Below are 23,706 nucleotides of genomic sequence, written 5' to 3' on the forward strand. Positions count from 1 at the left end.
TTGAGTGAGTCAAAATGCATCAGCTACATCAGATTTAATACAAGGTAGTTGCATAAATTTATATAAAGTAGATAGAGAAATGTAATTTCAATGCAAAAAACCCTCGTGCTGTTTTAATATGTGCCTAACCATTTCATTTGTTTGCACAGTTATAGTTTTTTTTCACCCCAAAGCTAATGAAACATGTATATATTTGTCGACAGTGTACAAAATAACATGAGAACCCATATAATTTTTTTGTATAGGAGAAGTTTATACTTGGGGAGACAATGATGAGGGGCAGCTAGGAGATGGAACCACTAATGCTATACAGCGGCCTCGCCTAGTGGCAGCATTACAAGGGAAAAAGATTAACAGGGTGGCATGTGGCTCAGCTCATACTCTTGCATGGTCCACCAGCAAGCCCGCCAATGCTGGCAAACTTCCTACTCAGGTAAGAATTTTTAAAATGGTCGATACTTTCAAGTCAGAACATAGTTATTCTAAAATAAGTGTTGGTGAATGTCATTAAATTATAGCCCCCTTTATAAAGTATTTTTAATTTTGTCCCAAATCGTTTCCTTTCCTTGTTCTGTAATTTGGTAAGAGGAATATTGTAACTTTTTTTTGAAGCTTCATACATTTAAGTATGTTTTCCTTGCTTTCTTAATGTAATAATTGAGTTGAAATTTAATTTCACCATAGGTTCCTATGGAGTACAATCACCTTCAAGAGATTCCTGTAATTGCACTGAGAAACAGACTTTTGCTGCTGCATCATATTTCAGAGCTTTTTTGCCCCTGTATCCCAATGTTTGATCTTGAAGGTCGTCTGGGTGAAACAGGACAAGGACCATCAGTGGGCTTTGATACCCTTCGAGGAATATTAATTTCACAGGGCAAAGTAAGTTAAAAAATGAACAATTTTATTTATTTTCAAGTAACAAGTCATGCTTCAGAAATTAGCTGAGTATTCATGAGTTTTGTTTTTTTTAGCCATTCATAGACCGTGTGTGTCTAAACCCTTCTCGGGCTGTTTCTTGCCCTGTTTGACCCTAAATTTGATTACATAAATTTGAAGATGTCAAGTTTATGTCAGTTATTATTTAACCCTGTCTGTAGGTAAACTAAATGATGTTGCCACCTTTAATGCATCAGATATCACTTTTTAATGTTTATTGTGATAGCAAAAAGCAATATTAGCTTGTCATAACCTCTTTTATAATGTTTCACATACAATGAATATTCATCTTGGCCATTGCTTAATTCCACTTATTAATTAATCTTTTCGGTATTTTCTTTCTACCATAATGTCTTATACAACCGCAATTCCAATGAAGTTGGGACGTTGTGTAAAACGTAAATAAAAACGGAATACAATGATTTGCAAATCCTTTTCAACCTGCAAATCTTCACTCATTTTGAATTAGATGCCTGCAACACGTTCCAAAAAAGCTGGGACAGGGGCAGCATAAGACTGGGAAAGTTCAGGAATGTTCAAAAAACACCTGTTTTGAACATTCCACAGGTGAACAGGTTAATTGGAAACAGGTATTTGTCATGATTGGGTATAAAAGGAGCATCCCCAAAAGGCTCAGTCGTTCACAAGCAAGGATGGGGTGAGGTTCACCACTTTGTGAACAACTGCGTGGGCAAATAGTCCAGCAGTTTAAGAACAATGTTTCTCAACGTACAATTGCAAGGAATCTAGTGATTTCATCATCTACTGTCCATAATATCATCAAAAGATTCAGAGAATCTGGAGAAATCTCTGCACGTAAGCGGCAAGGCTGAATACCAACACTGGATGCCCGTGACCTTCGATCCCTCAGGCGGCACTGCATTAAAAACCAACATCATTCTGTAAAGGATATTAACATGTGGGCTCAGGAATACTTCAGAAAACCATTGTCAGTTAACACAGTTCTTTGCTACATCTGCAAGTGCAAGTTAAAACTCTACCATGCAAAGCGAAAGCCATATATCAACAACACCCAGAAACGCCGCCGGCTTTTCTGGGCCCAAGCTCATCTGAGATGGACTGACGCAAAGTGGAAAAGTGTACTGTGGTCTGACGAGTCCACATTTCAAATTGTTTTTGGAAGTCATGGACGTCGTGTCTTCCGGGCCAAAGAGGAAAGGGACCATCCGGATTGTTATCAGCGCAAAGTTCAAAAGCCAGCATCTGTGATGGTATGGGGGTGTGCTAGTGCCCATTCAATGGGTAACTTGCACATCTGTGAAGGTACCATTAATGCTGAAAGGTACATACAGGTTTTGGAGCAACATATGCTGCCATCCAAGCGACGTCTTTTTCAGGGACGTCCCTGCTTATTTCAGCAGGACAATGCAAAGCCACATTCTGCATGTGTTACAACAGTGTGGCTTCGTAGTAAAAGAATGTGGGTACTAGACTGGCCTGCCTGCAGTCCAGACCTGTCTCCCATTGAAAATGTTTGCCGCATTATGAAGCGCAAAATACGACAACGGAGACCCCGGACTGTTGAGCAACTGAAGTTGTACATCAAGCAAGAATGGGAAAGAATTCCACCTACACAGCTTCAACAATTGGTGTCCTCAGTTCCCAAACGCTTATTGAGTGTTGTTAAAAGGAAAGGTGATATAACACAGTGGTAAACATGCCCCTGTCCCAGCTTTTTTGGAACGTGTTGCAGGCATCAAATTCAAAATGAGTGAAGATTTGCAAAACAACAATAAAGTTTATCAGTTTGAACATTCGATATCTTGACTTTGTAGTGTATTCAATTGAATATAGGTTGAAAAGGATTTGCAAATCATTGTATTCTGTTTTTATTTACGTTTTACACAACGTCCCAACTTCATTGGAATTGGGGTTGTACATATGTAGTCTACTATACCGTAGTTTATAAGGATCTGCGCTGGTATCTGGAAGGCTACCAGTTCAAATTCCATTACTGCCTGAAGGGATCCTACTCTGTTGGGCCCTTCAGTAAAGCCCTTAACCTGAAAGTTGTCCAGGGGTGACTCTACTCTGACCTCCTAAGGTAATGCGAAAAGCAATTTCCCCTTGTGCAGTATGTTGCCTATACTGCTATACCTGTATTGCAGTATTGATTCTGTCTTTTTGGGACCTGTAAGTGAAAGTGAGGATTATTTCTTATATTTTCTAATTGTAGTTTTATATATCCGGTTTGGCCTTGGTAACTTTCGATGACATAACTTTCATTTTTTAGCTTTGCATAAACTTAAAATTTTCAGTAAAACAAAAACCAAACACTTGTTTTGCAGTAAAAAAGTGTACTTGACTTGAAGAAACCATTTACTATTCTGGTATGTTTTATTACTTCAAACACATCTAACTCAGTTATTTAGAGGATATTGGAACATATGGTCAGTCTTTACATGTTAATTCTGCAACTCTCAATAAGCAACATGCTCTCCAGATTATGTCCACCTTAGACTGCAGAATCATTTGTTTAGCATGAACATTGGTATAGTGCTGCTGATAGAGATTTTGGAAGACAACATTGGTATAGTGCTGCTGATAGAGATTTTGGAAGACTTACTTGTCTGCTACTCTCCCCCACAACTGTGCAGCATCACTGGCCCATACATTCTAGTTGGCTGGTTTAAATGCATATGCAGAGTAAACTCATTTATATTATTTAACTGATGTATTGAAAGTAGAAATTTAATTAATATTGGATTATATGTCATCATATTTCAAATGCAGTTATACTGGAACGCTAATACTGCTGCTGTGTTGGTCATAGGCGCAATTTGGTAATTTGGTTTTAAAACTTTCTGTGAAAGCCCAGATGTAGCTAACAGGTTGACTTGTATCTTTTATAGGAGGCTGCATTCCGAAAAGTTGTTCAGGCAACAATGGTTAGAGATCGTCAGCATGGCCCAGTGGTGGAGCTGAACAGAATACAGGTAGTTAATGATTATGCTTCTATTTTAAGCAGTTTTTAAGAAATTTATTTTACTGTAGTTAAGCAGGGCAGCTATATAATGTAGTTTACTAAGAACAATAATGAATCTATCTTCATCATGTTGAACTACTATGTTTCTAAATGAATGACATACTGTATGTTTGCAATAGTATAGCATGGTGATCAACATTAAAGGCACTATGTAAAATGAAGATGATTTATTTTACCTTAAGGGCAGCACACTATTTTTTGTTGCCACTTCACAAATTCTGAAGTTGGAATCCTCTGTTTTGTCGTTCTTTGGGAGAACTTTGCACTTTTTCTGCTTGTCTGCATGGGTTTTTTCCAGGTATTCCACTTTTCCTCTCACATCACAAAGATGTATGTATTAGGTTAATTGGCATCTTTAAAATGGCTTCATGTGAGTTTAAATGTCGGTGGTTTTGTTTACATGAGTGGGTCCTGTAGTACAGGTGGATTGGTGCCTTCCTAGCTCACAGTACTGCTGGGACAGACTCCTGCCCTTCACAAACTCAACTTGGATTAAACAGGCTTGAGAATGTTATGTTAATCTGTCTGTAAATCTTGTGTTACCTCTAAGAATACAAACAAAATAAAGATTTTCTGTTAGACAATATAAACTTAGTACTAGGGTGTTGTACCGTGTTAACCATTATGAATATAGTGAGAAGTCAAGCAAAATTACACCTTTTATTAGCTAACTAAAAAGATTACATTATGCATAATGTAATCTTTTTAGTTAGCTAATAAAAGGTGTCATTTTGCTTGACTTCTCACTACAATAAAGACTTAAAAAGACTGTTGAAGGTTATGAGTGGCTGGAGTTGACCTTGGTAACAATGGGTGTATAGCAGGATTCCACACAATTACTGCAGCCAATGCGGTTTCATCATTAAGGCTTTGGACTTGAAACCCTGAGGTTATGGGTTCAAATCCTGCTACTAACACTGGTGTGACCCTGAACAAGCCACTTCACCAAATGCAGCCAATTGTATCTATCGAATGTTGTAATCTACCTTGGATGAAGGCATCTGCCAAATAATATGTCATAGTAGTAGTAATAATAATGATGATGAAACTAATTTATTAGTAAGACGTATTAAGATGGGCTGTTTCAGTCAGAAGTCACAATTGAGTTTTTGTATATAATGTTAAAAGGTAATTGGACATAAAAATACTGTTGCAAAGTGTTACATTTGGAAAGAAGACAGGTGACATGATTGCTGGAGTTTTGACAGTAAGGGTAATTGGTTTTTAATATTCATTATGGCTGGTATTAGACACTTTTGAGGAGACCCTGAATCAAAAATAACCCAATAAAGCTAAAATATAAACATATAAAGGAATTTATTGCAAATTTGCGTGCTGGGTCCTTCCTGCATAGAGTTTGCTTGTTCTCCCTATGTCAAGTTGCTCTAGTTTCCTCCCACCACCCACATACAGTGTGAAAAGTAACTGAAGACCAAGCCTCTCTGGATATGCCTAGACTAGGGCTGGATTTACAGTTTTCTGACAAACCAGAAACAATACATTTGTGTAGGCTGTTACCTCTCAGACTGTTTTCATATTAGCATAGTTGCCTCTCAAGGTTATGTACTTTTTCCCCCTAATTTATTTCCTGTACACCAGTGACTGCAGGTCCACTGATCCTTCAGTTAAAATCAGTAAATTCGCTGATAACACAACCATTATTGGACTAGTTCCTAATGGTAACAAAACAGATTACAGAAATGAGGTCTCTTTTATCTTGGTGTGCTACAAATAACCTGGTCCTCAATACCATCAAGACAGTGGAACTGGTCATTGACTTTCACAAACAGCAGTTACCACCTCTCTCACTAGAAATTAATGATTCTGCAGTAAATATGGTGAAATCTTTCAAATTTTTGGGCACAGCTATCACAAGCACTCTCAGCTGGGACATTAACACCACTTCCATTACAAAAAAGGCCCAGCAGCAGTTGTAATTTTTACGCCAACTAAAGAAATGAAATATTTTCCAGCCAATCCTAGTTCAATTTTACAAAGCCATAGTTGAAAGCGTGATCACATTCTCCATTGTTGTCTGGTTTTGTTCAACAGTGGCACACTCCAAATCTAAATTACAGTGTGTTGTGAGGTTTGCTGAGAAAATAATTGGCTGAGCCCTTCCATCGGTGGCAGACCTGTACTGCTCTCATGTCAGTAACTACTGTATGTCAAAAGGATCACCATGGACTCATCTCACCCAGCTCATCACTTTTTTAAAAAACACCCTCTGGTAAATGTTTCAGGTCAATTGAAACTAAAACTTTCAGACACCTAAACAGTTTCTTTCCCAGGAACCATAGCCCTCTCAAACCAGTAGTTTAGCTTGTTGTTTTTGCATATTCATCTGTTTAGTCATCTACTGTATGAATGTGTGTATATGTACAATAAATGTACACATATATGAGTGCATGTGCATGCACACTCGCACTTTCACTTGAACATCATCATTTGCACATCTTCTTTATAATTGCACTATTATACAACTATGTGTAGTTTTTCTTTTTTTTTTTCTTTTTTAAATTATGCTATTCATGTTATTCGTATGTGAGGTTGTGTTATGTCATAAGCAGATCCAAATCTACCAAGTCAAGTCAAATTCCTGTACATTAAGTACTGGCTAATAAAAGTGATTCTGATTATGTTGTAGGGTGTCTAAATGCACTTACCCACATTATCTCTGCCCCCACCCCTCTCTCTGGGCTGTTTTCGTCCCATCAGTTGAAACTTTCTTTGTCTTCCACCCAAATCAGAGTTTCCCATACTAGTGGCTGGATGTGGGTTTTAAGCCCCAGCAAGAAACTGTTTTCCATGGTAACCACTAAGACCATTTCCATGGTCCAAAATGACCCTGAGGACTCTTTGGGCTCACTGAGATCTCCCCCCAATAGCCTGGGTTCTTTGCCTCACATCTCATGTAAAGGTTAAGTCTCCATGTCCTATACTTTTATGGGTCACTGTGCTGTCACCTAATGGCATGGGGAACTCCTGATAGAATTCCATTTGTCTTCAGCTGTTCAATACTCATATTGATGCCTCAAAAGCAACTCTCTCCAAGGCTTTATTCACAGTGTTGAGATAGAGTGGCCCCAACTGGCGGTGTCCTGTTGTCACTGTCCATCTTACCACTTCTGTTGCATTTTCATCAGGGTGTGTCTTACAGTCCACCTCCTGTACTGTACTATAGTAATGTCCTTGCAGTCCTATTTCCTGCTGAGCCCTTCCTCAAAGGCTTTACATTTACTGGTTTGCTGCCTGATATACTGATTGTCTTCGTTTATTCATTTTTATTACACTTTTAGTAGGAAAATCCCCCAGTGCATTTTCGTGCATTTTGAGGTGTTAGAAGTTTTTTTTTTTTTTTTAAGTATAGATTAGCAAATAAATGTGATTCAATGCTTGAGAGAAGTAACATGTGATTTTGTATTTTCATATTGGTGGAACATGTATTATCAAAGTTTATCTGTAAACATTTTGCTCTAGGTCAGTAGTGGTGCTTTCCATGTGATTTCCTTTACAAGGCATTTGATTGTTATCACAAGCTCTTAATAATGTGCTTTTCCAAAGTTTATAAAGAACTGAAGATATATGTGTAAGGCGCTTGCAAAGTTCAATGAGTAAACTGAAATGTATAGTAGTCCTAATTGCTGTTTTCACTTTAATTTGTTGGGGTATATAAGGAAGTTGCCAAGTTAGTGTTCATATTAGAACCTCTGGAGTTTGTCAAGTTCAATATGAAGTCAGTTCTCTGACAGGCAGATTCTTAAACAAAAAAAAAGTATTATGCATCTATGTCTTTTTTTCTTTCTGGATGTACAGGGTACATACTCTTAAATTTTTGTTGTCAAGCAAAAGGCAGCTTGTGCAAGGCTCAAGGGTCAGTTGTAAAATGCAAACCAACTTACTGTGAGATACCAGGATGGTGACATTTCTCTGTGAAAATGTTTACACTTTAACAAGTGCCAGACATGCCCTCAAAACTGTGTTCATCAGGCAAAAGCAAGCTAGACATGGAGAAAATAAGGGAACCAGATTTCATACATTTATTGAGAATAACATACATTTATTGAGAATAAATGGTTTGATATTGCCAAATTCATTTGGGAGAACAGCGTTTGGAAATGTCGGCATGTCACATAATGGGATATTTTTAATTACTTTGACTTCTGCCTTGGAATTGGCAGAGTCATAATGAGTAATTGCAGGAGCAGCTAGACATGTCCATGTCTTCACAGTGGTAATATTGTTCTTCCTAATCTGAACTGAATGGGTTTTATGTTTCAGAATCAGTCAAATGTAATTCAGAATGACAGTTGAGTGCTTGTTGAATTGGGTGGTTTGGAAATGGTATCTTGCCAAAATTATCTGCTTAGAATCAAGAAGCAACTTCATATATTCCAGGCTTTGATTTACTCTAGATGTCTTGTCCGTCAAAATCTTAATAGGAGACAAGGTGCCCCTTTTGTGAAGTTCAGTACCAACATTTAATGGACTTGATTCAGTGAAAGGTATCTGAATGGAATGTTTTTTCTTAGCAAATGTAGGTACTAAAATGCAGATGGCATAACCCCATACCCTTGAAGTACCAACCACAAGGTGCATGTTCATAACCTTTCTCAAAGTACACAAAGTACAAGTGACAGAATTAGTATATTCTCATATGACCCCCTCAAATACCTTTCCAAGGGTAAAGTTCTAGTTGGTTGGTTGATGGCCGTTTGTTCTCTTGTTTCTGTCCTAGCACTGTAGTATAGGGTTTCTCTGGTGGGCTAAGCTGTGTCATCTATGATAATCAATATTTAGCATCTTGTCTTACCTTTTAAAAATTATGAACACAGCTCCAGTCTGCCAGTCTTGAGCACTGTTATTGCTTTCCTCAAGGCATTGAAGAAGTATGTTACCCAAAACACCTCCATAATCCCAAGTGCCTTCAGCATTTTGTGTGGCTATCTTCCACCACTATGGCCTAAGCCACTATAAGGCATTTTAATCTTTGCAGCATGGGTAGCCACAGAGATGGACCAAACCCCAACAAATGATGTTGCCACTGCTTCCTCCATGTAGGGTGCATTTACTAGGTTTAGGAGTTCCTCAAAGTGTTGTTTGTACCTCTTGATAATATGCTAGTTAAATTCAATGTTTTCTCATCCTTGCTGGGACAGCCTGGGTTGATATCTTTTTTTACCATTCTTTAGCTGTCTGGTGGTTTGCCAGAAACTTTGTTAGGCCATCCAAAAATCACTGTTATTAGCTTCACAAAACTCTACCCATATACAAGCTTTCTCTTTGGCCACTGCTATAGCTGCTGCCTTTTTAGTCTGTTTGTGCCTTTAAATCAAACAAATTACCTGTATAAATAATACCTGTATGACTGAAAAAAATTATTCAATTTACATGTTGCTGTCACTGTGTAAAAACTGAAGCTCAAATATCAAGCGACACAAAGTAGACATGTCCGCTTGGCTGGTGCAGAGGTAGGAAGTGCTGTCTTCAAAATCATAATCTGCTGTCTTCATAATCATAATCAAGAGGTTGCGGGTTCGATCCCGGGTCCACCTAACATTTACCACTTTGAGTAGTGACCTGCTGTTATTATTACTATAATAAAAACTATTATTAATTATTATTTATTAATATTAATACATTATAATTATAGCAACGTGTAAATTGAATAATTTGTTTTTTTTTTAGTTGTATTCTTGAATAAAAGCACTGTAGCTGCTGAAATATAAGGTGTCATCAGGCACGGGTAAGACACGTGTCAAAAGAATTCTCAGAGTTCAAGAGTTCGTTTTTTTAAAGGTATTTAGTGAAAGTTAAAAGCGAATAATCCAAACAAGAATAAAGAAAAAATAGTTACTCACGTAATATAAAAGGCAAAAAAAAGGAAAAAATGTATCTTCTATAAACTTAGCTTTTCTTGAAAGACTTTAGTTATTTCTATACTTAAAGGTTCTTAATTTCTTCTTCTCTACTTAAAGGTTCTTAATTTCTTCTTCTCTACGCTTTACGTATGGCACAACACATAAATTAAGTGCTGTTTTCTTACATATTTACTTCTCACTCTCAAAAGGCTCGTAAGCCGGTTGGCACATAGGCAAGTGCCCAGGCACGGTCACTTGCGGTCACGGTTAAAAACCGTATGCCTCTACACCTTATACAAGGCAAGGCTATCACTAAGTAACTTCAGAATAATGTTTACTTCAAGCTGTTAGAAATGGCAAGAATATACCAATACGATTCTATTTACGGGGGTTATAGGAACCTCCCATAATTTATGCATTGTCATCTAAGAAATATTCATGAATTTTATAGAACAAGGAAAATGACTCTTACACATCTGGCCACAAATTGTTTATGCTAAGGCAGAAATCAATTACTTTAACATTACTTACTAAGAGCCTTCACTACTTTACTAAACTTAATCCTTACTTAAAACTTAAGAAACTTAGATTCTACTATAAAAACACAAAGCTTAAGAAATTTATAATTAAACATGCAAAAAGAAAAATTAATCATTTCAATCATCAGGCGCAGTTTGTTCACAGGTATGTCCAGTGTGCTGGTCTAGGTCTGCACACAATTTCTTCTGACTGCCCCCTTTGCATCTGGTATTGTCTTTACCCAGGAGTTTCAGGGCGTAGCATCTTGTAATTACACCCACAATGTCCAATTTCTTTATGAACTTGTTGCATAATGACAGTAGCAATATGCAAATTCTTCTGAATGTTTGCAAGGTGTTCTGCCTCCTCTGGCATAACTGATTTGCTGAGTCTTTTGGAGCAGATGTTTCTACACATTTTTCACTCGTTTCAGACTTAACTTCAACTGGAGTCACAGTTAAGACACACTCTTTACCGGCTCCGGTATCAGTACAAGTCTCTTGCGGTTCAACAGAAATATGGGCAGAAGAAACGTTCTTCTCTTCTGACTTAGCGTTCTCCTCTATAGGAGGTCCAGCTTTATCGTCGGTGCCTTTTTCCTTATTCATATGCAGAATTACTAGATGTAAATATGAGCATATTTGGCATTTAATCTTTTCTTCACATTCTTTACTAAAATGTCCTTGTTTAAGGCACTTAAAGCATAAGCCTTTAGATTTCAAAAAGTCAATTCTAATTTCATAAGTTAGTTTCTGAATTGCACTGCATTCATTAACATCGTGATTTTCATTGCAAAAATGACAGAGCTTACCGCTTGTACGTCCAGCCGTCTCTGTCATTTCGACTGAGGTGTCTGTATCCGTTTTTTTGTTTGCAGCAGAAATGTTTGTAGCAAAACTGCTTTCTCTTAGGACACCTTTCAAAGGATACTTCTCTTGATCAGCTTTGTCCTTTTCCTTCTCAAAGGTATGGCTTTGTAGAGCTGAGCTGCACATGGGGTTCAAAGCTGATGTTGTCTGTTTGTCCAGAACGTTCGCTGGATCGGCGAGAGTGGTTCGCCTGCTCTCCATACTTGCAATACTCTGAACTTTGCATTGCCACGGTGCTTGTAGGTCTTGAGGAAGTTTACAGACTTTAATACGAATGTTATCGTTACTTTCAAATTGTTCTCCGCTTTGTAAGTCAGGCATAATGTTTGTATATTTGCCAGGAGAGATCGCATAATCGCAATGACCTTTTCCATTCTGTAGCTGGTTTCCATAAAGACTTTTCAGCTTCATTCTGGCTTTTTGATAACCTTCTAACGGTGACAAATGTTTACAGTTTTTAACAATCTCATGAGGTGTACCTTTAGTAAACTGTGCCAAAAAGTCCAATTTGTCTTGCGGATTCTCTATCACATCGTCGATGTCTCGGTCAAATGCTCTTATAAAATCCACATATTTCGAGGGATCACCGTCAAATATTGGGATTTTACTGTATGACACATAAGACACTTGAGTCATATACTGTTGTTCTTTCAGTTGATCATGACACCGTTCATAGTGCAATTGTTGAAGAGGTGCTGGTGCTTTATTTTTGTTGATCATAAAACTGTTGCTGAGAAATGTTTTTACTTTCATTGTTACGTAGAAAGTCACGAATACTTGCATCTTCGGTGTTCTGGATGGATAAAAGTTTGACGCTTAACTTTTTGTATTCCATTTTCAGGTTGGCGAACTGATTCTCGAAAATTAATTTTATATTTTCACAGTTATATTCATTTTTTTGTAAATCCGTTATGTTCTTCGTGGAATCAGATAATTGTCTATATTTGTAATCCTTTCTGTTTGAAGTTTGGTTGTCACTGTATTGAACGGCTTTCCGTCGTCATGGAGATGGTCCTCCATTGTAGAAACGTCATATAAAGCAACTTTCATTAACGCCTCGCAGATGTTTCCTCTGGATGCCAGATACTGGGGCCATGACGATTTTATTAGGTGTTTAAGTTCCTTTATAATTTACTAGCAAAATACCCGCGCTTCGCAGCGGAGAAGTAGTGTGTTAAAGAGGTTATGTAAACATATATATACATAAACATACTGTATATACATAAATATATACATATACACATCCACATATATATATACATATATCAACATATATATACACATACATATATATATATATATATATATATATACACACACACATGCAGACACATATACATATATATACATATACATATTTGTATATCTACATATATATATACACATATATACATATATATACATATACATATTTGTATATCTACATATATATAAACATATATACATATTTGTATATCTACATACATACACATATATCTATCTATCTATATATATATATATATATATATATATATATATATACACACATATATATATACACATACATATATATATATATATATATATATATATATATATATATATATATATATATATATATATATATATATATAGCTGATTACCCAGTGGATTCGCTCACTGAGTGCAAGAGAAAAAAATAAAATGTATGTATAAAATAAGTTTAATTGCCAAATTTATTTTTCCACAAATAAAGAGCACTTACAATAACATAGAAATCAATATAAGCAACATTAACATCATTATCATTTGAGAATATGAAGTAATATATAAGAAGCACATTGCATATAAATATAAATTATTAAACATTAAAATGTTCTTCTATAAAACACTACCGTGGCTATTCGTTTGTCTGTCCAGGATTTTAAATCAGCTGTAGCTCGCAAACCGTTTCACCTATTGACTTGAAATTTGGTACACAGATACTACGTCTTGTCTACTATTCACTTTCCCACACATATGAACACACATATATATATATATATATATATACACACATACATATACACACACATACATACATAGTGCGTTGCAACACGGGCTGTGATAGTTACATGGGAGGGAGACGACAAATCACAGCTTCCCGCTTTCTAATCGGGCTTGTGATTGCTGCTTTGACGGATGCCCAGATCCCACAGTATTTCCCCTTAGGAGAGGCGTTAGGCAAGTGTAATTGAATAGCGGTGCTGCAAGTTATTACTCTTTTTATCTTTATTTTATTTTATTGTAGAATCAACTCACAGCTGCGCGCACCAGTGCGTGCGTGGCGGATGCGTACGGCTGACATTTTCATTGTCTACCACCTTCGCTAATCATTCTTGAGGCAGATTGAAGACTTAAGTGCCAGCTTAACTGAAAAATTAAAGAAAACATACTAAGTTTTAAAAAAAATCAGTTTTAACGGGAAAAGATGCCGACGAAAGAAGAGAAGCAGTGGGACGCTAGGGTCAAGAGCTGCTCATTAAGCAGCAAGCGCATCAACCTCTGAGCAAACGAATGGTAAACGTACAGAGAAAGAGGATAAATACTATGAATGGTCATGTCAAGTGTATTCACTCCACGTTATCGTGCAGTGCGCTGTTACTGGTATTTTGATAAAAGAATCTGAATAACATATAAGAAGCGTATAAATTATTAAACAGTAAAACATTAACATTTAAGAAGTAAAGATACATTGAGTACTACTGTAGTGCTTTCGGGTATAGTACATTTTTTGTTTGCCCATTACATGCATAAATGTATACATTTTTTGGTGTACCTACCCAAGAACACGCGACATGACCCGGCAGTTAAAAATTTATCGCTCCAGCAATTTTAACTCTGTTACAAAGTCATCTAATATGGTATTGCAAACGGCAGCGGGAGCGTTTCTATAAACTCAATTTAAACTTACTGTTTACACCGTGCTTTGAAGATGCATAGTATGCGACACGTGTTTCGCCGTAATTGTGGGCTCATCAGGAGTACACAGTCACTGCACTCCCTTACGGGAATCGATCCTCGGACGTAGAGGCGAAGCCCCTAACGTTGTGCCACGACGTGAGGTTCGTTCATTTGACAGCATGTAGATCGGCGTAATTACATTGCAGGCATTCGTAGTCTGATTCACAATCTGATTGTATGGGTGGTTACCTACCAGGTAACCCTTGTGGTTGGTGAGCAAGTCGGCTAACTTCTGCCACGGTGCCCTCTTTCAGTTGCGAGAAGCAGATCATACAATGGTTGAAATAGTTTAATATATATAGCAAAATCACCGCGATGTCCACGGGTTTATTTAATGTTAGCTAAGACCCGGCAGTTAAAAGTTTCTCGCTACAACAATTTTAACTCTGTTACAAAGTGATGCAAACTCTCGTTTATACCTCGTGTCTTCTCATTAAACTTGTATCTCGCGAATATGGTATTGCAAACGGCAGCGGGAGCGTTTCTATAAAGTTAATTTAGACTTACGGTTTACACCGTGCTTTTTTATACCTCGTGTCTTATGAAGATGCTTGTATGCGTCACTCACTCGCTTCTTATTGTTTCGCTGCCTTGTCAATTGTGTAATGAATGTTTTCTTCTGCGCTCTTTGGGGCTCCTCCTTCTTTTCTACGTACTGAGTTCACAGTCAGTTCACGTGATTACGTGGGAGGCGTGATGACGCGACACGCAACTCAGTCTCCTACGACCATCTTGCTGCCTACCATTACAGTATATGGACAAAAAAGAGGTTCCAGTTATGACCATTACGCGTATAATTTTGAAATGAAAACTGCCTAACTTTTGTAAGTAAGCTGAAAGGAATGAGCCTGCCAAATTTCAGCCTTCCACCTACACGGGAAGTTGGAGAATTAGTGATGAGTGAGTCAGTCAGTGAGTGAGTGAGTGAGTCAGTCAGTCAGTCAGTGAGGGCTTTGCCTTTTATTATTATAGATACAGTCTCGCGAGGAGCACTAGCAATTCTCAAATATGTCCTACTCCGATGGAAAACAAAGATGAAAGATACCTGTTGAATCTTTTTCAAGTCATCGTTGTTTTCTTTCGTCGCAGTCCGATCTGAAGCGTTGCACACACAGACTTGCTTTCTTTTATAATCCAAGTTTTCTTTCTTAGGTCGATTTCAATTTTAGGCAGTTTTGAAACTTTAGGCTGGTTTTTAACTTTAGTGTAGCTGCTGAAATATAAGGTGTCATCAGGCACGGGTAAGACGCATGTCAAAAGAATTCTCAGAGTCCAAGAGTTCGTTTTTTAAAGGTATTTAGTGAAAGTTAAAAGCGAATAATCCAAACAAGAATAAAAAAAAATAGTTACACACGTAAAATAAAAGGCAAAAAAAGGAAAAAATGTATCTTCTATAAACTTAGCTTTTCTTGAAAGACTTTAGTTATTTCTATACTTAAAGGTTCTTAATTTCTTCTTCTCTATGCTTTACGTACAGCACAACACATACATTAAGTGCTGTTTTCTTACATATTTACTTCTCACACTCAAAAGGCTCGTAAGCCGGTTGGCACATAGGCAAGTGCCCAGGCACGGTAACGTGCGCTCACGGTTAAAAACCGTATGCCTCTACACCTTATACAAGGCAAGGCTGTCACTAACTAACTGAAGAATAATGTTTACTCCAAGCTGTTAGAAATGGCAAGAATATACCAATACGATTCTATTTACGGGGGTTATAGGAACCTCCCATAATTTATGCATTGTCATCTAAAAAATATTCATGAATCTTATAGAACAAGGAAAATGGCTCTTACAAGCACACTAATTTTGTTAAAGCTTTTGTGAAAGTGTTTATTTGATATTTGGACTTCAGTCTTCACACATTATACACTTCACGTCAGCATTTTGTCATTATTACTATAACATGAAAAAAGTTTCAGTTTTAGTTAAGGGTTCAACATTTCTTGCCTCACATTTCCTGTCATCCTACCTTTGCTCAGATCGTTGTAGACATGGAGCACACATGGAATGTATGTATTCCAAATAACAATATATTATTTAGCTTTACTATTCCAGACACCTAACTCCCAGATAAAGTGACTTCAGCTCTGAGAATTTTGCGTCTGACTTGACTTCAGCTGCCTCGGAGGGGGATGGGATAGCAGGCTGCTTGCCGCTTGTGCTGATTGACACATTTCCAAAACAAAGACACTAATGGCGAGGTGCGAGGGAATTTAAGGTGGCCCTACATTAAGAATATTTTCGTTGGCTTCAGGGATTCTAGTGTTAATTAATAACACTATCACAAACATTTTCCCAGGTTAAAAGCCTGGGCGTCATTCTAGACTAGGGGTGGGCAAAGTCATTCCTGGAGGGCCGCAGTGGCTGCAGGTTTTTGTTCCAACCCAATGGCCTCATAAGAAGCACTTATTGCTCAAGTAACATTTATACTTCATTTTAGTTTTCTCACTCACTTAGGATTTTGAACCCTTATTGCTTATTTTAGTCTTATTGGTTTGTAATAGTTCCTTATTAGCAATAAGATGCAATGTGTGCACTATTTGGTTTAATTAAATATTTGGAAGGAAAGTGAAAGAAAAAAAATAAAGGACTGAGTATTACTCCTCCGTTTTAGACTTCAAATCATTTTTGTGATAGCCTTAGACAGAAAAAAAAAATCTTAGGATATGAGAACGACCTGACATGGCAGAGTTAAAGCACTAACAAGCCATGAAATTTAATTATTGTCAAGGATTGTTTTATAATTAAGGATGCTTTCTTCCATCTCCGAAAACAGTTCTAGACTTTGCCCTGTTCTTACATAACACAATACTGAAGTATTGGTTAATGCCTTAGTAACGTCATGTATAGATTACTGTAATGCTGTTCTATTTGGCATCCCTAAAAAAACTCCATTGCTTACAACTTATACAAAATTCTGCTGCCAGGTCAATTATCTGTTCTAAATCCACTGAACATATTACACCTATTCTCTCCCAACTTCACTGGCTACCTGTTTACTACCGAATACAATACAGAATACTGCTCTTAACATTTAAAGCTCTCCACAGTCTTGCTCCTCCCTACCTTACTGATCTCATACAGACTTGCACTCCCTCTTGCTCACACAGATCCTCATCTGCAGCTTTACTTTCTGTTCTATGGGAGCTAGACCATTCTCTCATAGTGCCCTTCACCTCTGGAATTCTTTCCTCTCATATCCATCAGCTAGACTCAATAACATAATTCAAAACTTGCTCTCAAAACATATCTTTTTAAACTGGCATAGCAATTACGAGTTTCACTGTTACAGCCAGTTATCTTTGATGTTTGTTAACTACTTATGTACCTTTATTGCTATTTGATATTATTGTCCTGTTTGTGTTTATCTTTACTGTTGTTTACTTCATTGTAAGGTGACCTTAAGTGCTAAGAAAGATGCCTATTAAATAAAATGTATTATTATTATTATTATTAAGGTCTTAAAAGTGGTCCATTCTGGCTTTATTTCTCAGTACAGTTTTCCTGGTACATCTTCACTACAACTTAAAAGTCTTACAGATTTGCACTTATCTCTTGAACAGTTGAAAGGGGATTCAGAACTTGAGCCCATGTCTGCAGATTTGTTCTCAAGGAGTATATTCCTTCCTTCACAGTCTATTCCTATTTATTTATGCTTCCTCAATCAACTGTTGTTTGTTAATCAAATTTAACTTAAAGTAAGATAGCAAAGGAAGTAGCCACATGAGCCATCCAAGCTGCAAAAAGTTTCTTTACAGGTAGGAAAACACCAGCTTGGACTGCTCAGATTAAGGAACCACAGCTTGTTGTCAAAGTTATGCCTGGTCTGCAAAGTTTCATAACTGGCTGGAGGGACACATGTTTTTGTATTGTACATTTCACTTGTTATGTCAAATGTTTCCTTTTCTTAGTTCTTGCTTCCATTTCACATTAATCCCAGTTATTTATGCACTGAATGCATAGGAAGATAATGATCTTCAATATTGATGCAGCCATTTTTTGGCTGTGTAATACCAGTGAGATGAACAGTTGCTCTGAATCTCATGCTTATTTAGCATTTATTATGGCACACCTCTTCCTAAGTGTAGCTGTGTTCTCATATTTGTATAGTAGAGGTATGGTGGCAAGTTAAAAATATGAAAATGGCATGGTTTATTAAAGGTTAAAGCGAGTCAATCAAGCTGTCATGTCTAAAAAGAGCATTGTGTAAGAACATTTGGGCATCGTGATGAGGGAAATGCAGGACAATTATGTCTTATTGTCTTTACACAACACTCTGAGCTCTTTTTTTCAAGTAAATATAATTTGTTTTATTATAATTGAAAATTTATTGTTTCATGGTCAGCAAAATGCTTTTAACTGTTAATATTAAGAAGAGTGCTGTATGTATATAAAAAGAAAATGTTGGTCTATTCGTAAGCATTGCTACTTCTCGGGCAAGCTACATTAGCTCTCAAAATACTCTTTTAAAATTTGCTGAGTTGTGACAGCTGCTTTTTTCCTTCTCCTGTAGGTTAAACGTTCCAGAAGTAAGGGTGGGCTGGCTGGACCAGATGGCACAAAGTCTGTCTTTGGCCAGATGTGTGCTAAAATGAGCTCCTTCAGTCCAGACAGCCTTTTGCTTCCTCATCGGGTTTGGAAAGTCAAATTTGTAGGTGAGGATATATGTTAAAATTAATTTATACCTGCTGTTGTACCAGGAGTTTCCAAACACTACATATTCTGGTTATTTTTTTTTTTTTGTGGTGAGAAAGGAATTTTTATGCACACTATGTCACTTTTGTGAAAAAGGAATAGTGACTTGAGATACTTCTGTAAGTAGTCAAAATAAAGATTAATATTGATATACTGCTGAATATTAATGGCAAAACGTGTAAAATCATGTAGAATTTGTCATGGAATCATGGCAGCCCATCACACCCAAACAGATACTAAGGAGGCAAGAGGTAAACAAAATAAACACAAGAGAGAAATTAACACAAATTAAATATCACAGAAACAAAACCCCTAGGCCATCTCTGTTGATCTTGAACCCATGTTTTACCTGTTGGAGCAGCTTGCTCACCTGACAGTACAAAAAACATCCAACTTGTGAGCTCCCTCTCTCTTATTCTCACTCTCTTGACCATGAATCCTTTTCTTGAGCTGTTTGAGCCTTCATCCCTACCACACCTGCCAGCCCTAAATGTAGTTAACCATTAGACTCAAGGAGACATTAGACTCCTTCCTGTAGTGAATTCTAGTCATGTCTGTGTCCCTTAGAAGGCTGGGTCTCCAAGAGACCTTCTCTGTTAATAGATTAATGTAGGAGAACAACACAGTTCCATATGCTTCCACCTTGGACCGAGCACTTACTAGTGGGCACGCATGAGCTGCTACCTATTGGCCAGGTCTTGTAACCTTTTTCCTTTTCAACAACACCCAAAAAGTCATCTATGCCTCACCCCCTGGGTTGCCCACTCTTTTCACTCATTTGGCAAACCTCACTCTGCATGTTGTTTTTCAGGGCAGCATATATGCATGTCATGCCAGTCCTAGTGTTCCCACATTGCCAGGTGCAGAACTTTTCTTCTCTCTCTCTCTCTCTCTCTCTCTCTCTCTCTCTCTCTCTCTCTCTCTCTCTCTCCATCCTTTTTGGAACTTGACCCTACCCAAATGGCCCTTGTACTGGCAACTTCAAAACAGTCAAGCACTTCTTCACTTTAAACACATTGAGAGAATGGTGTAACACTTTAAAAAACTCTTTAACCTTGTGGTTAAAACTGTTTGTTTTTCTGCATTAATAGGGGAATCAGTAGATGACTGCGGAGGAGGCTACAGTGAGTCAATAGCAGAGATGTGTGAGGAGCTCCAGAATGGCTTAACTCCACTGCTGATTGTTACTCCAAATGGACGGGATGAATCTGGAGCAAACAGAGATTGCTTCCTTTTGAATCCAGCAGCCAAATCAATGCTTCATATGAATATGTTTCGATTTTTAGGTGAGACACAGCAGCGATTTTGCTTTATGTATGGTCTTTCAGTTAAATAACTTTCCATCTATCCTTCCATTTGTAATCCACAAATAAAGTAATACAACACAAATATAAATAATGTCTCTACATGGTGGTGTTAACACTCCATTTGGAGAGCATTGCATTACTGAAGATAAACTGTCCTGTTCACATGGCCCCCTCCGTATCTTAAAAAATGAAGACAACTTGAGACTTTTTTGTATGTACCTATCTTGTAGATAATGTGTTTATTACATTCTTTAACCCCATTTACAAAACAGTTGGTAAAATAAGCGTATATTGTTTTCATAAAAAAAAAAAACTTCTCCGTTTCAACATTCAATTGAAATAGGGAGTTTAAATGATTGGCAAATCATGTATTTCATTTGTATTTATATCTTGCACACCATCCCTACATTTTGGTAATGGGGCTGTACTTTTATCATTTGTTGAAATTCTTGCAATGGCACGTCTTCACATCCAGCAATTGTGTGTCTGAGAGGCAATTTCAGATTAGCAAGCTTTTTGACTCTGTTATTTACACAGACCTACCTTAAATAACCATGAGTATGTTGGCCTTTGTGAGACACCAGCTACTGTACAGTCAACTGCAAATATTGTGAGGACCACCAACTGGCAAAAAGAAAAGCTGCAAAGTTTTTTGGGGAACATGATGCCAGACACCATTCAGCTGTGACAGTTGTTTTTTGTTTTTTTATCTATTTTTTTTTTATTGAAGTTTATATTTGTATAAAGTAGCCACATTACACTTGTTAATTTTAAGTAACTATTCTACTTTTTAGGAGTACTGTTAGGAATTGCCATCCGCACAGGGAGTCCTCTGAGTCTGAACCTTGCCGAACCTGTCTGGAAACAGCTGGCTGGAATGAACTTAACAATTGCTGACCTCAGTGAGGTATTTTTTTTTTTAACTTTTCAAATAAAAGAAGTTTGAACTTCTATTTCCACACCAGAAAATATACAAGCATAGTGTCTTCAGTAAATTTCACTCATGTGATGAACCTAGTCCAGAAATAAACCAAAGAAGTGAAAGAGGATGTTTATTAGACAAAGTATAACATGTAGATGTATTCAAAATGCACATCAATTATAGGAAATCTTAAGCCCTATAACTGCTTTTGGCTCATTTTCATGGCTTTTTGATCTCTCACCTATCAGTGTGGTAGCTTGTTCACTTGCCCTGTTGTCATGAAGCACTCCCTTTTCATGCTGTTTTCGTCTGGCATTTCTTCCTCCTCCTGCCAGTCAAGTGTTTCTTCCCAGCTCTGCACTTCACTTGCTTTCATTTAGGATTCTGCTTTAAAGCCTGTCTATGAGATACCTTTTGAATCATCGTAGCATTGCTGCTGAGGTAATTCCACATAACTGTTAAGTTGTCTCTACTGATCTATAGTAACCCACTCTCTTAGGCTGTCCAAGGCCCCTAAAGAATTAGATAGATAGAAGTTTGCACTTTATTGATTTCAGATGGAAGTGCACAGACAACCTATAGCCTGCTCATTCAATGCTTTTCTTGTAACAGACATCATGACCCTGTGCATCCAAATCTTTATTTACATTTAATGAAGGGTCGGACTTACCCTGTCTTGTATTGGGCTGGAGTTGCTGTGTCTGATGTTTCTCTCCATTCCTTAAATTGTGTGGGGTTTGTGGGTCAGTCTAACCACTGTGTCAAGTAGCCTGCCCCCTGGTGTCCGCAATGTTTCTGTCATACAATACTCTAGTTTGCTTTGTGTTCCCCTGCCTAATGTCAGCTTAGACTATGTTTTATGTGTTGGATGAACAGGTCATACTGTTGGTCCTTGTCCTTCTTCACATTTCTCCTGTTTACATACACATACTGAATACCCAATCCCTATCTGGAATCAGAATGATTTTACATTGTACATGAATGGTTATTACTTTTATGAATTTTCAGAAATTGTAGATTTTTTGGTCAGTTAGATGCTTTTTTCCCCTCATTGTGTTAGTTTTAGAGGAGGTTTTCAACTTATTTATTATTTAGTTGTTTTCACTTTTCTGGATCCTGCATTTTTTAGTTGGTTTTGTGAACATCATCTTCACAATGTTTGCCTTGCCAGACTTGCAGCGGTTTTACATATATTAAGTTACATTTGGTTTTTACTGTGATTTCATTGAAACTTTTAACTATTTACTGTATTGAATTACATTTACTGTATAAATGAATGCTTACAAGAAAAAATGGATAATAAGGAAAAAAGAAATGGGCAAGGAATGGCAAAGCCAAGAGAATTTCAGTTGGAAGTGGCAATAGGCTTCATAGCTAAGCAGCTTTCATTTATTTATTTCCGAAACCCTAGGCAGTATTAATGATGAAAAGTAACAAAAATGGGAGTAAACGTAGCAGTCAGTATATTGGTAACTCACCGAGTTGACTCAGCAGTTCATGTTCTCAGTACCCCTTTCTGAAACTAGGATGGAGTTATCCCACTTTTCACACAAAATTAATGTGAATAGTTTTATCCTACTCAAAGTAAGCTTAAGTATGACTGAATGGAGAATGTACCTGCTGATATGCATTACAGTTTATGAAGGTAAAATGTCAGACAGAATCCATTTCAGTTGTTTTTGAGCAGCTCTTTTCCATTAATACATGGAATCCATAGAGTAATGCTACTGTATCTCGATTCTGACAGTTGCCATAGAGTTCTGTGATTCTCTCCATGTACAGTATATCAATGAAACAGTTAAAACGCAACAAAATGTCATGTTAAAAAAAAGTATTTTTGTTGGGTGATCAAAGTGATGATAAGTGGCTTGGTATATCGATTGTGCATAGAAGCATTTTGTCTTTGAAATTAAAATGTTTTAGAGCAATTGTCAATTTTAGAGCAACTCTTCAGTACATCTTTCGTGCATTATAAAATTATACATTGTCAAAAAGCACCCTTGGTATATTTATGAAAATGAATACAAAATAGAATACCCAGTTTACTTAGCATTATTATCTGAAATAATCTCCTAGTCCAGTAGTCACAACCCAGTGTCATGTCACATGCTTGTTCAGTGCTGTCAGCTGTAATGGATGTGGATTGGCGACCTGATTGTTGTCCATCATTCACAGTTGTCTGGCCATTCTTGCACTTTTAAGTCAACTTATGGACAATTCATTGAAGTAAAGTATTCTGTCCATACTATACTGAAAATCTGACAAAGAATCTGTGCTCCTGTTGCCCTTCAGCCCACAAAGAAAGGGGAACAGCACACTGCTCTTCTTTGGCACTTATTTAAGTTGGTGAAATCATATTAGCAACGTTATAAGACTGCAGTGATCAACCAGATCAGTATTGCAGTACATCGCAGCAAACTCGACAAAGCTCACATACACAAGCATGTGCAATGGCTGTTACAGTCAACAGAATAAACATTATAAATCTTTATTGTGGATACTTTTTGATTTACCCCTATGTGATTTAACCATTGACGCTTAATACAAAGATAACTTTAAGATTACAGTTTGTTTATATAAGTTATAAGGTGGTGGATCTGTTCCATCATTCTATAATTCTTGG

The 23,706-nt window shown here is 37.1% G+C and overlaps 1 protein-coding gene across 5 annotated transcripts in view; it reads left to right on the forward strand.

Annotated features, from left to right (window-relative positions):
* herc2 (HECT and RLD domain containing E3 ubiquitin protein ligase 2) overlaps positions 1-23,706 on the forward strand; it is a 488,151-nt gene that overhangs the window by 451,950 nt on the left and 12,495 nt on the right. For all 5 annotated transcript variants that reach the window (XM_051927044.1, XM_051927043.1, XM_051927046.1 and 2 more), the window contains exons 84-89: positions 246-433; positions 685-882; positions 3,813-3,896; positions 18,673-18,814; positions 19,946-20,140; positions 20,956-21,068. In XM_051927044.1, coding sequence (XP_051783004.1) covers positions 246-433; positions 685-882; positions 3,813-3,896; positions 18,673-18,814; positions 19,946-20,140; positions 20,956-21,068 — 920 coding nt within the window. The remainder of the gene's footprint in view (positions 1-245; positions 434-684; positions 883-3,812; positions 3,897-18,672; positions 18,815-19,945; positions 20,141-20,955; positions 21,069-23,706) is intronic.

Source organism: Erpetoichthys calabaricus, chromosome 4 (genome assembly GCF_900747795.2).
Source record: "Erpetoichthys calabaricus chromosome 4, fErpCal1.3, whole genome shotgun sequence".
Classification (NCBI taxonomy): domain Eukaryota; kingdom Metazoa; phylum Chordata; class Cladistia; order Polypteriformes; family Polypteridae; genus Erpetoichthys; species Erpetoichthys calabaricus.